This window comes from Callorhinchus milii, unplaced genomic scaffold, assembly GCF_018977255.1.
Source record: "Callorhinchus milii isolate IMCB2004 unplaced genomic scaffold, IMCB_Cmil_1.0 Scaffold12, whole genome shotgun sequence".
Taxonomy (NCBI): domain Eukaryota; kingdom Metazoa; phylum Chordata; class Chondrichthyes; order Chimaeriformes; family Callorhinchidae; genus Callorhinchus; species Callorhinchus milii.
In genome coordinates, this window is record NW_024704753.1 from 10,497,712 (window position 1) to 10,514,917 (window position 17,206).

General features: G+C 47.7%; 2 protein-coding genes across 6 annotated transcripts in view; both read right to left on the minus strand.

Moving 5' to 3' along the window:
- Positions 1 to 681: 681 nt before the first annotated feature.
- LOC103176598 (hyaluronidase-1) lies at positions 682 to 8,105 on the minus strand. 2 transcript variants are annotated; one of them, XM_042339758.1, is made up of 4 exons: positions 8,089 to 8,105; positions 2,803 to 3,764; positions 2,325 to 2,414; positions 682 to 1,061 (listed from the first exon to the last, which is right to left on the minus strand). In XM_042339758.1, exons 2-4 carry the CDS (start codon positions 3,730 to 3,732, stop codon positions 732 to 734), a joined length of 1,350 nt encoding a protein of 449 aa, XP_042195692.1. In that variant the 5' UTR covers positions 3,733 to 3,764; positions 8,089 to 8,105; the 3' UTR covers positions 682 to 731. The 2 variants fall into 2 exon arrangements, with proteins under 2 accessions (XP_042195692.1, XP_007888428.1); XM_007890237.2 differs by lacking the exon at positions 8,089 to 8,105 and adding an exon at positions 7,079 to 7,193.
- Positions 8,106 to 14,502: 6,397 nt separating this feature from the next.
- Positions 14,503 to 17,206, minus strand: part of LOC103176599 (solute carrier family 26 member 6) — a 76,348-nt gene continuing 73,644 nt past the window's right edge. For all 4 annotated transcript variants that reach the window (XM_007890242.2, XM_007890241.2, XM_007890238.2 and 1 more), the window contains one exon: positions 14,503 to 16,846. In XM_007890242.2, the coding sequence (XP_007888433.1) occupies positions 16,826 to 16,846 (21 nt within the window). In that variant the 3' untranslated portion in view covers positions 14,503 to 16,825. The remainder of the gene's footprint in view (positions 16,847 to 17,206) is intronic.

Here is a 17,206-nt window from a genome sequence, read left to right on the forward strand (position 1 = left end):
GTTGACTTTCGGTTACATATTTTAATTCTGGCAGTATTCTGACGGTAATGTTTGGGGTGTAGGTTGGGGCTGGGTTTGGGCGGTGTTGGCAGGCACTGTGATGGTTCTGACCCCAGGTTGGTTAACAGGAGCTGTACAACTGTGAACCATGTTGTGTCAACAAGCATGCAATCACACAGGGGACACGGGGTCATAACTCAGAACTCCCTCAAACACCCACTCATTCTTTCACCTTCTCTCCCTCGCTACACCATCAGCCTCAATATACTTTCAAGGTCCAGCTCACCCAAAATTCTCATCCGCATCATCCCATCCTTGCCTTCCAATGCTCCATTACTCAATACAATACAAATGTAGTCTAACCCATTTCGATAGGCTCAGCAATCAAAGCAGGCAGCAGCCTGCTTTATGCCCCCTGTCATAATCACCCACCATCGACGAGTGGGATTCCAGTCTTTCTGTCCCTACTCCATCCTGGAGGCCCACTGACTCGCTTAGGACCTGTCTCTTTAACTGTGCTTTTGGTCATCTTTCCCCTCCCCTTCACTGCATTTAGTTCCTGCCCCCAGTTCGGGTGCCCTGCCAGCAGTGAATTTTAAGAATTTCAAGATGTCCTCCCATTGTGTAAGGCACTGTGTAAGTAGAAATTGTATAAATTGCAATTTGTTGCTACGTACATTGTAAACGAAAACATTTTAATTGTAACATAATCGTGTGTTTCATTACAAGTGTCAATTCTCTATGCTGTGGCTCTCCTGGCAGTGTGTGCCCTTCCAGCCCCAATAACACTGGCATTGGAAACTGTCCTGCATTCTTTTCAGGTCCTCCTCTGCCAGGTTGCCCCACAGCAGGAAGTGGGGTCCCCCTGGTTCCAGGTTCCTCCTCACGGTGAAGGTCTCAGGGTTCAGGTGCAGATAAATTCTGGCGCCCTCATCTTTTCTCACGCACCGGCCGTGACTGGAGCACAGTGCCCGAGCGCACAGTGCCGCAGCACTTGTCACATTGACAATGTAGTGACCCAGGACACCACTGATGTACGCTTTCACCACTTCACAGGACTCCTAGAGAACAGGCAAACCGTAAATGTCACTCTTCCCATCTCCCATGTCAGGACTTTGAGCTCACAGCATGATGCTCCAGTATTCAACATAGGCCAACCAGTGTTGGTACCTTAGCCATTACTTCAAGAGCCTGACCAACTAGTCTGGCTAATCAGTAGGACTGAATGGTCACAGTGGGCAGGAACTCTTCCCACTCAGCTCCCGGTAACCCTGCAAGCCAAAGCTCTAGCAGTAGGGTAGTCCTAGGGGCAAGCTGTGTGATTTTAATTGACTAAACTCCTGCAGTACTCCAATGCACATGACCCCAAGCCTTGATTCTTGCCTACCTGCTTGTAATATATTTTTTAGGATTAGGTGAGTGGGGTGCTGAAAATGTGTATTCCATTCCAGAAAGAATTTTTCATACAAATGTGGATCTCTCAGTGTCAATTATGGTGATGGAGTGTGACCCAAAACAATCTCTGAATTGCAATTTTTTGTTTGGACTGAAACAAAATAATATTCATCCTTACATTTGGTACAGCGCACATCACACTTTCACAACAGGAGGACACCTTAAAGTGCTTCACAGAATTTACTGTGAAGTGCAGTGACTGTGGATTTGTAGGTGAATGTGGCAGCCAAATTGTACAGCAATGTCCTACAAACAGCCATGAAACAAATTACCAATTTTATTTGGGAGATTGTTGGCCAGGATACTGGGAGGGAGAAACACTTCTCTTTTCTTCATAGCACTCTCGCCTCTGAGTGAGAAAGTTGTGGGCTCAAACCCTGTGCCAGGACTTGAACTTGCACAATCTGAAGTGACACTCCAGTGTAGACCCGAGGATTAGGATTAGGGGAGCAGGCTGCTGAAATCGCTCTGGGAAGAGGATGTGTATTCCTTCAGATGAGACATTAAACCAAGGTCCTGTCTGCCTGTCCAGCGCAGGAAGTGGGGTACCCCCCGGCTATCCCCCTTAAGGATACATTAAAGATTCCCTGGCACTATTCGAAAAGATAGAGAGTTTCTCCTGGTGTCTTGGCTAACAAGTCCCCAAATAAAATTGGTCACTCAGCCTATAGTTGTTTGTGGGACATTGCTCTGCTTAATTGAGCTGCAGCATTCACCTACAAATATAGTCATTGCACTTTACAGTGAATCCTGTGAAAAGCTTTGGGATATCTTCCTGATGTGAAAGGGGTTGTACCAATTATGCAGCTTATTGTGTAATGTTAGACACTGCTGTGTGTTATCACACGGAGCACTGAATGAGGCTTTACCTGGGATCGAGCATAGTCCCCGTTCCCCCACAGGACAACCCCAGCGGCTCCCATCGCTGCACTCTCTCCAATCGTGTGCACCAGGTCAATCTGAACATTTAGTGAAAAAAACATCAAAATGGTCACAGGTTTGAACGAGCCTGACCCTGGCTCTCGATAGCCGTAATCAGGGCAGGGGCCTTTACCCTGACACAGACCCTGTCGTAATGAATATGAGGGCCGTTTAGCCATCTCCGAAATTACAAAACCAAGATTCCCCCCTCCGCTGACTGTAACCCCACCCCTGACTGTGACCCCTCCCTTGACAGTGACCCCTCCCGTGACCATGGTCTCTCTCTCAACGTGACCTCTCCCTTCCCCCAACCATGATTCCTACCTCATCTGCGCCCTGTTCTCTGACCCACACCCCCGTCTACACCAGTCTAACTCCATGGAGACTTTGACCACAGTGCATGCTGTGGGCTGACAGTTTGTGTACCTGGGTCAGGATGTCCATGGTGCTCACATACACAATGCGAGCATATGGCAGCACAGGGAGGCTGACGTTCTCTCGCACCTCTGCCAGCCGCAGGGCCTCTCCGACACGGTGATGAACATATTTCAGGGCTCTCTGCGAAGAGCGCAGTTGCTCATTCAGGTAGATGCTTGGGTACAAGGCCACACTTTCCCTCCAGAGCCAGCCCAGCCGGTCGTTCCTCTCTTTCTCCACATCGGGACACTTGCCCGTGTAATTCTCAGAAGCCATCCCATCTATGCTGTTATAGCAACAGGGAAAACCATAATAGCCCCACAGCCCACTAGGCCTCAGGCCTTTAGCTAACTTCAGTGTCTGTCCCATGAAGGCCTGGGCCTCTTGTTCAAATTCAACCTGGGCTTGCCTGGTCACCTGACTTTCAGGCCAACGTGGATGCTCCTCTCGGACCAGCTCTTCTGATTTTTGGCGGTAAATGGCCTGCTTAGCCCAGTTCCTTATCCAGGAGGGCCTCCAAGCCTCCCAGTCGATGACAGAGAGACCACTGTAGTCCGTTAATGGGATCTCTTTCTCCATGTCCGCCTGGGCCTTGGCGAGGTGTGCCTTCAGACTGCCATTCTGAGGGACACCCCCATTCACTGAGGCTCCAGCTGCAGTATAGTATGGGTAATAGCCCAGATTATCGTAGTAAAATATGGTGATGTTCTGTCCAATAAATGTAGCATTTTGGTTTGCCACAATGTCAAAAACATCCAGGCCCAGGTCTATGCCATATACTGATTTGCAGTTTGCTGTGGGAGCGTTCCACACCACAATAAAGGGTTTGTCAGATATAACAGGCCACTTTGTCTGTTTCCTTTCCCGGCCTGGAGTCAAAGGGTAGAGCCAGAGCAGGATGATCCCCGTCCTGACCAGGGTAATGGCTGCTCTGCTCATTGCATCAGAAAGTCAATGGCTCAGTTTTCAGTCTGCATAAAAGAGAGAACATGTATTTGTACAGCACTTTACATGTCAAAATGTCTACACACTTCACAGGAATTACTTTAGAGAGCAATGACGTTGCTGTGTGCAAATTGGCAGCCACATTTGCACACAGCAACGTCCCACACTGAGGTGATGAGGTGAATCACCAATTTTAACTGGAGGATTCTTGCCCAGGACCCAAGAAAAACATCTTTCTCTTTTTCCATAGACTCACAGGTTTTTCCATTCCACATTTTCTGTTGGTCAGCTGGATGTGGGATACATGCGGAAACCCATCACCATGGATAATAACAATAATAATAATATTTCTTGCATCTGATACAACTTTATCATGTGGTCGAAGCATTTCAAAGTGCTTCACATGAATTACTTCAGAGTGTAACAACAACTTGCATTTATATAGTGCCCCTCACGCAGGGTACATTTGTAGGTGAACGTGGCAGCAAAATTACACACAGCAATGCCCCACAAACAGCCATGAAGTACTCCAATGCACACGTTGGGATCCCAGAGTGCTTGACAGTGGCAGAGCACGACGCCAAGCCGGAGGGAGGGGAAGCTGACCATAGGCACTGTCGAAGAGGAAGGTCTTCAGGCATGACCTGAAGATGGAGAAGGAAGGGGCAAGGTGGAGGGATAGAGGAAGGGTATTCCAGAGTTTCGGACGTACTGGCTGAAAATGCAGCGCCCAATGGTGGAATTGAGGGCATGAAAGACATGCAGAAGGCCGGTGCCAGTCAAGCAGAGGCAGTGGGTTGTAGGTTGAGGGGGTAAGTAAGTCAGAGACGTTGGAAGGTGCTAGGGCATGAAGGGATTTGAAAACAAGTGTGAGGAACTTGAAATCGATCTGTTTGGCGATAGGGAGCCATTAGAGTCTGGCTAGAACTGGTGTGATTTGGGTATGGAGTTTAATACAGGTGAGTATTCAGGCGGCGGAGCTTTGGATCAACTGGATCCTGTGCATTGTGGAGCTGGAGGGACCGGCGAAACGGGCGTTTGAAAAGTCAAGTCAGGAGGTGACAAACGCATGGAACAGTGTTTCGGCTGCGTCTGGGGTAAGATATAGTCAGACGCAGGCAATGTGGCGGAAGTGGAGGAAGGTGGTCCTTGTCAGGGACAGGATGTGGGGAAGGAAGGACAGCTGTGGGTCGAACCAGATGCCTTGGTTGCGCACTGGTAAGTCTGAGGAATAGGCCAGGGAGGTTGAGGAGGTCAGAGCCTCAGGATAGCAGACACTGATGGGAGCCAATGTGTATGGCTTCCGTCTTGTCAATATTTAGTTGTAGGAATCGCCAAGAGAGAGTGTATAGATGAGGAAAAGGAGGGGGTCAAGGATGGAGCTCTGTGGTACACCACAGGTGACCAGGTGGGGGTGAGTGGAGAAACTGTTTGAAGAGATAAGGTGAAGCGGTTAGGTAGGATTCGAACCAGACTAGTACGGTACCACTAAGGTGTATGAGGGAGGAGAGGTGGTGGATGAGGATGGCGTGGTCGACTTGTGTCGAATGTGGCGGAGAGGTCCAGGAGGACAAGGAGGCACAGAGAGGTCACAGAGAGAAAGGACGTTGTTTGTGACCTTGACAAGTGCCATCCCTATGCTGTGTGCAGGGCGGAAACCAGACTGGGAGGGGGTGGGTGGGGGTGCTCAAGGAGGGTGTGGAGGGAGAGGTGAGAACAAAGCTGGTTAGCGACAACGCATTCCAGAGCTTTGGCAAGGAAGGGCAGGTTGGAAATGGGACAGTAATTTGTGAGGTTGGAGTGGTCAAGGGTGGGGTTTTTGAGGAGGGGAGTGATGACACCGGTTTTAATGAGAGAAGAACAGAACCTGAGGAGAGCAACTGGTTGACTGTGTCGGCCAGCAAGGGGAGAAGAGGGAGAGTTGGGTGACCAGCAACTAGGTGGGGAGGGGGTCGAGGCAGCAGGTGGTGGGCTTTATCTGGGAGATGGTGGTTGAAAAAGAGGGAGAATTAATTGACAACAACAACAAAATTATATTTGTATAGCGCCTTTCACGTCGGGAGGACGTCCCAAGGCGTTGGACAGTCAGTGTTTTGGAACCGAGCTGGGGGTCGGGATTGGGGAAAGTGGAGGGCAAGGGGGGAAACAGGGTGTTCGTAAGTACAGTTGAAGAGGAGGGTCTTGAGATGGGTCTTGAAGGGTCAGAGTGGCAGAAAGCCCACCTGCCTGGCCAATGGTGGGGTGGGTGAGGCAGGGGATGTGAAGCAGGCTGGAGCCCGCTGAGCGGAGGGAGCGGGCAGGATGGTAGGGGGTAAGGAGGTCACAGAGGAAGGGGGAAGCAAGGCCATGGAGGGCTTTTGAAAGTGAGGACCACGATCTTGAATTGTATCCTCTGATTGAAGGGAAGCCAGTGAAGGTGGGCGAGAATGGGAATGATAGAGTCACAGAGCCTGGTGAGGGAGAGGACACGGGCTGCAGAGTTCTGGATGTGGAGTCCTGTAGCTCAGTGGTTAGAACACTCGGCTCGCAAGCGAGAGACCTGGATTTGATTACCAGCAGGGCGAAACCTTGGGCAAGTTTTCTTACTCCACACACCTGATAATAATCCTTCTAGAAACAAAAATCATAAATTGGTCACTTCAATCCACGACTGTTTGTGGGACGCTGCTGTGCGCAATTGGCTGCCACGTTTCGTCCACAACTATACAGTCCATTCACTTTACAATATATTCTGTGAAGCGCTTTGAGACATCTGTGGAGTCCTGTAGCTCAGTGGTTAGAGCACTCGCTTTGCAAGTGAGAGACCTGAGTTCAATTCCAGGCAGAGGGCGAAACCTTGGGCAAGTTTCCTTACTCCACACAGAGCCTAATAATAATCCCTCCAAAACCAAAAACAATAATTAAATTGGTCATTTTCAATCTACGACTGTTTGTGGGACATTGCTGTGCGCAATTGGCTGCCGCGTTCGCCCACAAATATACAGTCAATTCACTTTACAGTGTGTTCTGTGAAGCGCTTTGGGACGTCCTCCTGACGTGAAAAGCGCTATATCAAATGCAAGGATTATTATTATTATTATTATTATCTAGAAGACGTGAAAAACGCCATATCAAATGCAAGGATTATTATTATTATGATTTGCACTCTATGGAGGGAAGAGATGCGGAGGCCGACAAGCAAGAGTTTGCATAGTCAAGTCTCGATGTTATGAATGTGCGTAGGAGGGTTTCGGTGTGAGGCAGTGGCGGAGACGGGCGATGTTGCTGAGGTGGGGGTAGGGAGAGTGGGTCATGGAACAGATGTGGTGTAGAAAGGATAGTTGAGGGTCAAACAAGATACCAAGGTTCTGGACTAGTTTAGTAAGGTGGAATGTGCATCCATGGATGGTGAATCCGCCTGAGGTGAGGAGGCGCTGACGTGAGCCGAACAGGAGGGCCTTGGTCTTGTTGACATTCAATTGAAGAAAGTTCTCGTCCAGGACTTGATATCTGACAGATTTTCTGTCAGGGAAACTGAAATGATGAACATGAAGATTATTACAATTTATATGCTCAAACCCCAAGTCTGAACTTTGAACTCATAGTCTTGAGTACTCACTGTGCTCCAATACAATGGGGAAGCACTGCATTGTCGGAGGCGTTGTCCTTTGGATAAGATTAAAAATCCCATAGCATTGTTCAAAAAGGAGTTCATCCGCTCAACGGGCTCCGGCCTGCTTCACTTCCCCCGCCTCGCCCACCCCACCAAGGAGGACGGACTTTCTGCCACTCCGCCCCCACCCTCTGGAACTCCATTCCACAGTCCCTCCTCCTCGCCCCCTCCCTTGCCTCCTTCAAGACCCATCTCAAGTCCCTCCTCTTCAACCGTGTTTTCGATCACCCTGCTTCTCCCCCTGCCCTCCGCCATCCACAATCCTGACTCCCAGCTCAGGTCCGAACCTCTGACTGTCCAACGCCTTGGAACATCCTCCCGACGTGAAAGGCTGTATACAAATGTAATATTATTGTTGTTGTTGTTCCTCTCTCCCGGTGTCCTGGGCAACAATTCCCATGATAAAAATCAGTCATTCACTTCATAGCTGTTTGTGGGACTGATCTGTGCTAACTGGTGGCCGCATTTGCTTACAAATATAGTCACTACACTCCGAAGCTCCTCACTGGTCCCCTCAGCTCAAACTACAACTGATTCAGAACCCCCCCACCTATATTCTCACCCACAATAAACTCCACACTCCCACTGCACTAGTTTTCTCTAGGCTTCACTGCTCCCTATCATAGAACGGATCAACTTCAAGATCCTCTCACTCATACAAATCGCTTCACCGCCGGTCACCTCCCTATGTTTCTGACCTGCGTTTTCCCCTCTCCACTACCCGCCACTTCTGCTCGGCTGGCTCTGCTCTGCTCTGCTGGGCTCTGCTCTGCTGGGCTCTGCTCGGCTGGCTCTGCTCTGCTCTGCTGGGCTCTGCTCTGCTGGGCTCTGCTCTGCTCTGCTGGGCTCTGCTCTGCTCTGCTGGGCTCTGCTCTGCTCTGCTGGGCTCTGCTCGGCTCAGGCTCTGCTCGGCTCTGGCTCTGCTCGGCTCTGGCTCTGCTCGGCTCTACTCGGCTCAGGCTCTGCTCGGGCTCTGGCTCTGCTCGGCTCTGGCTCTGCTCGGCTCTGCTCGGCTCAGGCTCTGCTCGGCTCTGGCTCTGCTCGGCTCAGGCTCTGGCTCTGCTCGGCTCTGGCTCTGCTCGGCTCTGGCTCTGCTCGGGCTCTGGCTCTGCTCGGGCTCTGCTCGGGCTCTGGCTCTGCTCGGGCTCTGCTCGGGCTCTGGCTCTGCTCGGGCTCTGCTCGGGCTCTGGCTCTGCTCGGGCTCTGCTCGGCTCAGGCTCTGCTCGGCTCTGCTCTGCTCGGCTCGGCTCAGGCTCTGCTCGGCTCTGGCTCTGCTCTGGCTCTTGCTCTGCTCGGCTCTGGCTCTGCTCGCTCTGCTCTGCTGGGCTCTGCTCAGCTGGCTCTGCTCTGCTGGGGCTCGGCTCTGCTCGGGCTCTGCTCTGGCTCTGCTCGGCTCGGGCTCTGCTCTGGCTCGGGCTCTGCTCGGGCTCGGCTCTGCTCGGGCTCGGCTCTGCTCGGGCTCTGGCTCTGCTCGGGCTCTGCTCGGGCTCGGGCTCTGCTCGGGCTCTGGCTCTGGCTCGGGCTCTGCTCGGGCTCTGCTCTGCTCGGGCTCGGGCTCTGCTCGGGCTCTGGCTCTGGCTCTGCTCGGGCTCTGGCTCTGCTCGGGCTCGGCTCTGCTCGGCTCAGCTCTGCTCGGCTCTGGCTCTGGCTTCCTGTGTGCCCTTCCTGTGCTGCACACCACACTTTCAGCCACTACACCCAGAAGCTTTGCAGCTCTCTCCCTCCGCCTCGCCCTTCCTTCCCCTCTTTTAGATCACGTCTCAAGACCTTTTTCTTTGACAATAACAATTTGTATTTATGAATGCGTCCCTCACGCAGGGTTGCGTCCCAGAGCGCTTGAGCGCTTACGGTCACCTCTTCTCTCCCCTTGACTCTGAGTGAAGTTCCGCCACTGTTAAGTGCTCTGAGACGCTATCCCTTGTGAAGGGCTCTGTAAACACAAGTTGTTCTTTGCAAAGTCCTCCTGACGTGAAAGGGGCCACAGTCCGAGGCCTGAGGGTGAAATCACAGCTAAGCTTAACAAAGAAAAGTGTGAAGCCAAACTCACCCACAACCCAACAAACCCACAACACCGGAATGAGGGAATGTCGGCCACACTCTGCGGTTAATCAGACACAAGGTCAGCTGATCAATCGCGGTTGGCAGAGAGGGAGGGAGTCCTGGTGTCCAGCACAGACTGAGCGCCACAGAGCGCCGCCCCGGGGGGGGGGGGGGGGGTGAGGGGCCCCGGGGGGGGGGGTGAGGGGCCGCCCCGGGGGGGGAGGGCCGCCCCGGGGGGGGGGGGAGGGGCCCCGGGGGGGGGAGGGGCCCCGGGGGGGGTGAGGGCCCGGGGGGGGGGGGTGAGGGGCCCCGGGGGGGAGGGGCCCCGGGGGGGGAGGGGCCCCCGGGGGGGGGAGGGGCCCCGGGGGGGGGAGGGGCCCCGGGGGGGGGGGGTGAGGGGCCCCGGGGGGGGAGGGGCCCCGGGGGGGGGGAGGGCCCCGGGGGGGGGGGGTGAGGGGCCCCGGGGGGGGGTGAGGGGCCCCGGGGGGGGGGGTGAGGGGCCCCGGGGGGGGGGTGAGGGGCCCGGGGGGGGGGTGAGGGCCCCGGGGGGGGGGGGTGAGGGGCCCCGGGGGGGGGGTGAGGGGCCCGGGGGGGGGGTGAGGGGCCCCGGGGGGGGGGTGAGGGGCCCCGGGGGGGGGTGAGGGGCCCGGGGGGGGGGTGAGGGCCCCGGGGGGGGGTGAGGGGCCCCGGGGGGGGGTGAGGGGCCCCGGGGGGGGGTGAGGGCCCGGGGGGGTGAGGGGCCCCGGGGGGGGTGAGGGGCCCCGGGGGGGGAGGGGCCCCGGGGGGGGGGGGGGGGGGGGGGGGGGGGGGGTGAGGGGCCCCGGGGGGGGGAGGGGCCCCGGGGGGGGAGGGGCCCCCGGGGGGGGGGGGGGGGTGAGGGGCCCCGGGGGGGGGGGTGAGGGGCCCCGGGGGGGGGGGGGTGAGGGGCCGCGGCAGCGCACGGCTCCGGCGCTCTGGTGTTTGGCTGCAGCAGTGGCCGCTGACCCGCGCGGATTGTAGTGACTGTCCCGGTACGGAGATGGAGATTAGAAACATTAGTAAAGTTCTCAGTGAGAGGCTGTGCTCCTGTGTCTGTGTGTGTCTGTCTGTGTCTGTCTGTCTCTGTGTCTGTGTCTGTCTGTGTGTGTGTGTCTGTCTGTCTGTCTGTCTGTCTGTCTGTCTGTGTCTGTCTGTCTGTCTGTCTGTGTCTGTCTGTCTGTCTCTGTGTCTGTCTGTCTGTGTCTGTCTGTCTGTGTCTGTCTCTGTCTGTCTGTGTCTGTCTCTGTTGATGTGGTTGTGTCTGTCTGTCTGTCTGTCTGTGTCTGTCTGTCTGTGTCTGTCGGTCTGTCTGTGTCTGTGTCTGTCTGTCTGTCTGTCTGTGTCTGTCTGTGTCTGTCTGTCTGTGTCTGTCTCTGTCTGTCTGTGTCTGTCTGTCTGTGTCTGTCTGTCCTGGAGGGACAGGACAGCCATTATACACACAGTAAATAGAACCCAACTTGGTGTCTGCCTGACACACAGTTATATATACACAGTTATATATACACACAGTTATATATACACAGTTATATATACACACAGTTATATATACACAGTTATATATACACACAGTTATATATACACAGTTATATATACACACAGTTATATATACACAGTTATATATACACACAGTTATATATACACAGTTATATATACACACAGTTATATATACACAGTTATATATACACACAGTTATATATACACAGTTATATATACACACAGTTATATATACACAGTTATATATACACCGTTATATATACACAGTTATATATACACAGTTATATATACACCGTTATATATACACAGTTATATATATATACACAGTTATATATACACCGTTATATATACACCGTTATAGATACACAGTTATATATACACAGTTATATATACACCGTTATATATACACAGTTATATATACACCGTTATATATACACAGTTATATATATATACACAGTTATATATATACACAGTTATATATATACACAGTTATATATATACACACTGTTATATATACACAGTTATATATACACACAGTTATATATATTCACAGTTATATATATATACACAGTTATATATATACAGTTATATATATACACACTGTTATATATACACAGTTATATATACACAGTTATATATATACACACAGTTATATATACACAGTTATATATACACACAGTTATATATATTCACAGTTATATATATATACACAGTTATATATATACAGTTATATATATACACACTGTTATATATACACAGTTATATATATACACACAGTTATATATACACAGTTATATATATACACAGTTATATATATACACAGTTATATATATACACAGTTATATATATACACAGTTATATATACACACAGTTATATATACACAGTTATATATACACAGTTATAGATACACAGTTATATATACACAGTTATATATTAATATAAGTTATATTATATACACAGTTATATATATACACAGTTATATATATACACAGTTATATAAACACAGTTATATATATACACAGTTATATATATACAGTTATATATACACAGTCATATATACACATAGTTATATATACACACAGTTATATATATACACACAGTTATATATATACACAGGTTATATATACACACGGTTATATATATACACACGGTTATATATACACACGGTTATATATACACACAGTTATATATATACACACAGTTATATATATACACACAGTTATATATATATACACACACGGTTATATATACACACGGTTATATATACACACGGTTATATATATACACACGGTTATATATACACACGGTTATATATACACACAGTTATATATATACACACAGTTATATATATACAGTTATATAAATACACAGTTATATATATACACAGTTATATATATACACACAGTTATATATACACACATATATATACACACAGTCATATATATACACACGGTTACATATATACACATGGTTACATATATACACACGGTTATATATACACACGGTTATATATAGACACGGTTATATATACACACGGTTATATATATATACACACAGTTATATATATACACACGGTTATATATATATATATACACACGGTTATATATATATACACACGGTTATATATATATACACACGGTTATATATATATACACACGGTTATATATATATATATACACACACGGTTATATATATATATACGGTTTATATATATATATACGGTTATATATATACACACGGTTATATATACACACGGTTATATATACACGTGGTTATATATATACACACGGTTATATATATATATACACACGGTTATATATACACACGGTTATATATATACACGGTTATATATACACACGGTTATATATACACACGGTTATATATACACACGGTTATATATACACACGGTTATATATACACACGGTTATATATACACACGGTTATATATACACACGGTTATATATACACACGGTTATATATACACACAGTTATATATATACACACGGTTATATATATACACACGGTTATATATATACACACGGTTATATATACACACGGTTAGATATATATACACACGGTTATATATATACACACAGTTATATATACACACGGTTATATATACACACGGTTATATATACACACGGTTATATATACACACGGTTATATATACACACGGTTATATATACACACGGTTATATATACACACGGTTATATATACACACAGTTATATATATACACACGGTTATATATATACACACGGTTATATATATACACACGGTTATATATACACACGGTTAGATATATATACACACGGTTATATACATACACACGGTTATATATATACACGGTTATATATATACACACGGTTATATATATACACACAGTTATATATACACACGGTTATATATACACACGGTTATATATATATATACACGGTTATATATATATACACGGTTATATATACATGGTTATATATATACACACAGTTATATATATACACACAGTTATATATATACACACGGTTATATATATATACACACAGTTATATATATACACAGTTATATATATACACACAGTTATATATATACACACAGTTATATATACACACGGTTATATTCTACACATTATATTCTATATACACATTTTAAACGAGTAATCCCATCAACAGAAAGGAAGAGGAATGGGTAACTATCATTCAATGTTGGGAGGAGGGGGGGGGGGGGGGAGTAGGAGAGAGTGATCCTAAACAACTGCTAATATAAACTCCTTTATTATGTGTGGAGAGAATTGGAGTGGGAGAGGCTGTGGAGGTGTGAACGGGGGATTGCCTGGGGTGGGGGAAAGCAGCTATGATCAAAAGCCCAGTAAGGTTGGTTGTCTCCCAGGTGCCAGTGTAAGGGATGTCTCCGAGTGGCTGGAAAATATCTTGAATTATATACACGATTAAAGGGCACGACCTCAAGGTTGAAAATAATATTAATAATCCTTACATTTGATCCAGCACCTTTCACATCCAGAGGATGTTTCAGATCACCTCTTGTGGGCGATTGTGCACAGCAGTGTCCCACAAACAGTAGTAGATTGAGTGATAACATTTTTTTGGTAAGGATTGTTACCCCTGGAGTTCCAGAGAGTGGGGGCAGAATGGCTGAAAGTCCACCACCAAAGGTGGGAATAGGGCTGGAGACATGAGCAGGCGGATGTTCACTGAGTGAAGGTAGGCCTAAAGGACGAGGCTAATTTCAGTTGACTGCTGCTAACTAGTCTCGGACTAATGGGCAATGTTGCACTGAGCAACGTAGCATCAACATAGAGCACCGCCTTTACCACTAGGCAGAAGGGTGCATCTGTGAACGAGTTCCAGGGCTTTCGGTGGAAACTTGTGTCAGAGAGTTTGATAATGAGTGATGATCATTCAAGTCTGAAGTGAAAATGTTCAATGAAGCTTTGGGGCAATGATTGACTAACTTAAGTTATCCCATCAGACAAGCCTAAGGAATGTCACCAACATTCACTGCATGGACAGATGGGATAAACAAGAAAAAGACATTCAAAGTTAGTCATTTATTGAAATAGTTTATTTTTTGTTAAAATAATTGTGAGCCTGAGGTTAAGGCTAAACTGAGATTTCATTTGAGGAGGTAGCAGTATTAAAATCAAAAATGCAAACATTAGAGTAAAGAAGCCTTAATTTTAACAATAAATCATGCACCCAAGAGATTCTTCTGTTCAATTTCTTGTTTGTCCTTTGAAAAATTGGTTGGCAAATGATTTTTGCAGAAATAACCTGTTCCAAGGAATTAAAGGGTTAAGGGCTTTCACTCAGGTAACACATAAATAAATATAGGAAACTCCTGATAACACAATTCTGGCTTAATTTATCATTAGCACTTAAGTCATCATGCTGTCAATATCATTTATTTTTATGTTTCAGTGCCTTGGGATATCCTCCCGACGTGAAAGGCGCTTATACAAATGCAATTTTGTTGTTATGTTTATACATGTGGCCAACTGGCCGCTATAGATAATCCTTCACTGAACTGTTTTCCCCTGGAGTGACAAGTTATCAGGACTTCACTGCATCGGGGGACAGATTCCAGGTATGGGGGTGTGCAGCTTGGGTTTTCACACACTTTTTGAAGATTTGTCAAATGTGGGTGAAAGTAGTGCTGGCGGATTTCAGTGGATAAGAGAATCACTTTTATAGCACTAAACCTATAAAGCAAAGTGCTTCACAGGCAATTGGGTGAGACTAGTGACTGCTTTTTGTAGCCAAACACAGCAGCAAAGCCCCACAAACAGCTGGGAGATTCATCACCAATTTATCTGAAGGGTTGTTGGTCAGGACCTCGGGAGAAACTCCCTTCTCCTTTCAAGTATCGTGATGCTGTTGAACCTTCTACCTGAGCCGGCAGCTGGGAGCTCATCTTAACATCCCAGCCCAAAGATTGAGTGTTCAACAATGCTTGAGACTGCTGGAATCTGAGCTCATATTATAATATGGGGCTTGACCCACAAACTTCTGATCCAGAGGCAAGCGTGCAACTCAGCCAAGTTGACTTAGTCTCGGCTTCAGCTGGCTCAGCGTGTGTCAGCCTGGCTCAACAACAATTTGCATTTATATAGTGCTCTTCATGTGGGGTTGCATTTTAGAGTACTTGATAGTGGCAGAGTCTGCCACTGAGCCAAAGGGAGAGAGGGTGGGGAGAGCTGCCCGTAAGCACGATCAAAAAGGAAGGTCTTTAGGTAGGATTTGAAAGTGGGGAAGGAGGGGGCAAGGCAGATGGATTGAGAGAGAGAATTCCAGAGTTTCGGGGTGTAGTGGCTAAAGGCATGGCCACCAATGGTGGATGGGATGAGGGACAGCTAGGAGGCCGGAGCCAGCCGAGTAGAGGCAGCGGGTGGTGGAGTGGGGGTAAGCAAGTCAGATAGTTAGGGAGGTGGGAGGACATGAAGTGATTTTAAACCGAGTGAGATGATCTTGAAATCGATCTGTTCGGTAATTGGGAGCCAGTGGAGTTTGACAGACTCGGATGATGTGGGGATAGAGTTTTGTGCGGGTGAGTATCTGTGTGTCAGCCCAGCTCAGTGTATGTCAGCCTGGTTCAGTTTGTGCCACCTGGACTCAGGGTCATCGCTGTGAAACTAGGTCCATGACTAGCAGATTGTCGGTGACAGCTTTTTACTAACCATAGCTCTGGGATGAGCTGGGATTCCTGGGAGGAGCTGATGGTATAAACCAGGCTTCATGGACAAAACGGGGAATAGTATCTTGTGAGGGTAAGGGAGAAGTGAGGGTCCTCTTGTTACTTCCAGTCCAACCAACCAAAATAGCAATGCTAAAGTTAGCATTATCCTGGAACCGGAAAGGGAGGGGATGGGGGGGGAAGAGAGAGAGAAAGATCCCAAACAAGTCAATGGGACAGAGATGGAAACAAACACTTCATCCATTGTCTGACAGGAGCCAAACAATCCACATAGAGAGTGATAGATTGGCAAAGTCAGAGAGCGGGAGATAAGAGACTTGAAAGAACAGAGGGAGCTTTATCTTCAATGTCTGTCTGGGCTGCTGAGCCCTGGTCCCAGAGAAGAAGTGTTCTAACCAAACACCATTCCATTTCCTCAATACACTTTGTAATTCAATAATAACTTTTTGAGATTGATTTGCACAGTTATTCTCACGGTAAACACACTTTTCAACGCAGTGCAGAGATGAGCTGAAGGCTTGCTACTTTGGGCTGATTTATGTGATAAGCCTGTGTGATAGACTTTGAAATTGTTGCATTTTCTCCAGAGTTTGAGGATCAAATCCTAAAATGATCCAGTGCAAAAACTGTTCCCTCTTCATCGAATACACTTCCCGAAGACAACATTTCTGAAGATTAAAACTTTGTTGTTGCATTCTAGAGAGAAAGAGAACTGGGTTATTATTACCTGTTGTTTAGTAGTTCACTTTATATACCCAACCAAGTTGCGGATAGGAAGGTAGTAGCAATGCTCTCCTGCATCTCATGTTGATCTATAATGTCAACCAGGAAGCTCAAAGTGAGTTCTTGGTACCTGCCATCCACCTAGTGAGGGCTCAAACCCATGCTTATCAGATGTCAAATGAACAACTAGTAACTATCCTCCTTGGGGAGGGGAAAGTTAGCAGGATCTCCTTGGAGCTGAACTGGCTCCAAGGTGACAGGTTTGGCAACAGAATATCAGAATCGACGCAACACTCTGTGGCAATCTCTAGTCCAATTCCTGAGCCAGGCGGG

What these genes read in the sequence shown, in the direction of transcription:
- LOC103176598 (XM_042339758.1), bottom strand. Translation starts at nt 3,732, where the DNA reads ATGAGCAGAGCAGCCATTACCCTGGTCAGGACGGGGATCATCCTGCTC. An exon ending in CCATGGACATCCTGACCCAG is followed by an intron (nt 2,415 to 2,802) that starts GTACACAAACTG and finishes CTAAATGTTCAG; the next exon opens with ATTGACCTGGTGCACACGAT. An exon ending in GGGACTATGCTCGATCCCAG is followed by an intron (nt 1,062 to 2,324) that starts GTAAAGCCTCAT and finishes CCTGTTCTCTAG; the next exon opens with GAGTCCTGTGAAGTGGTGAA.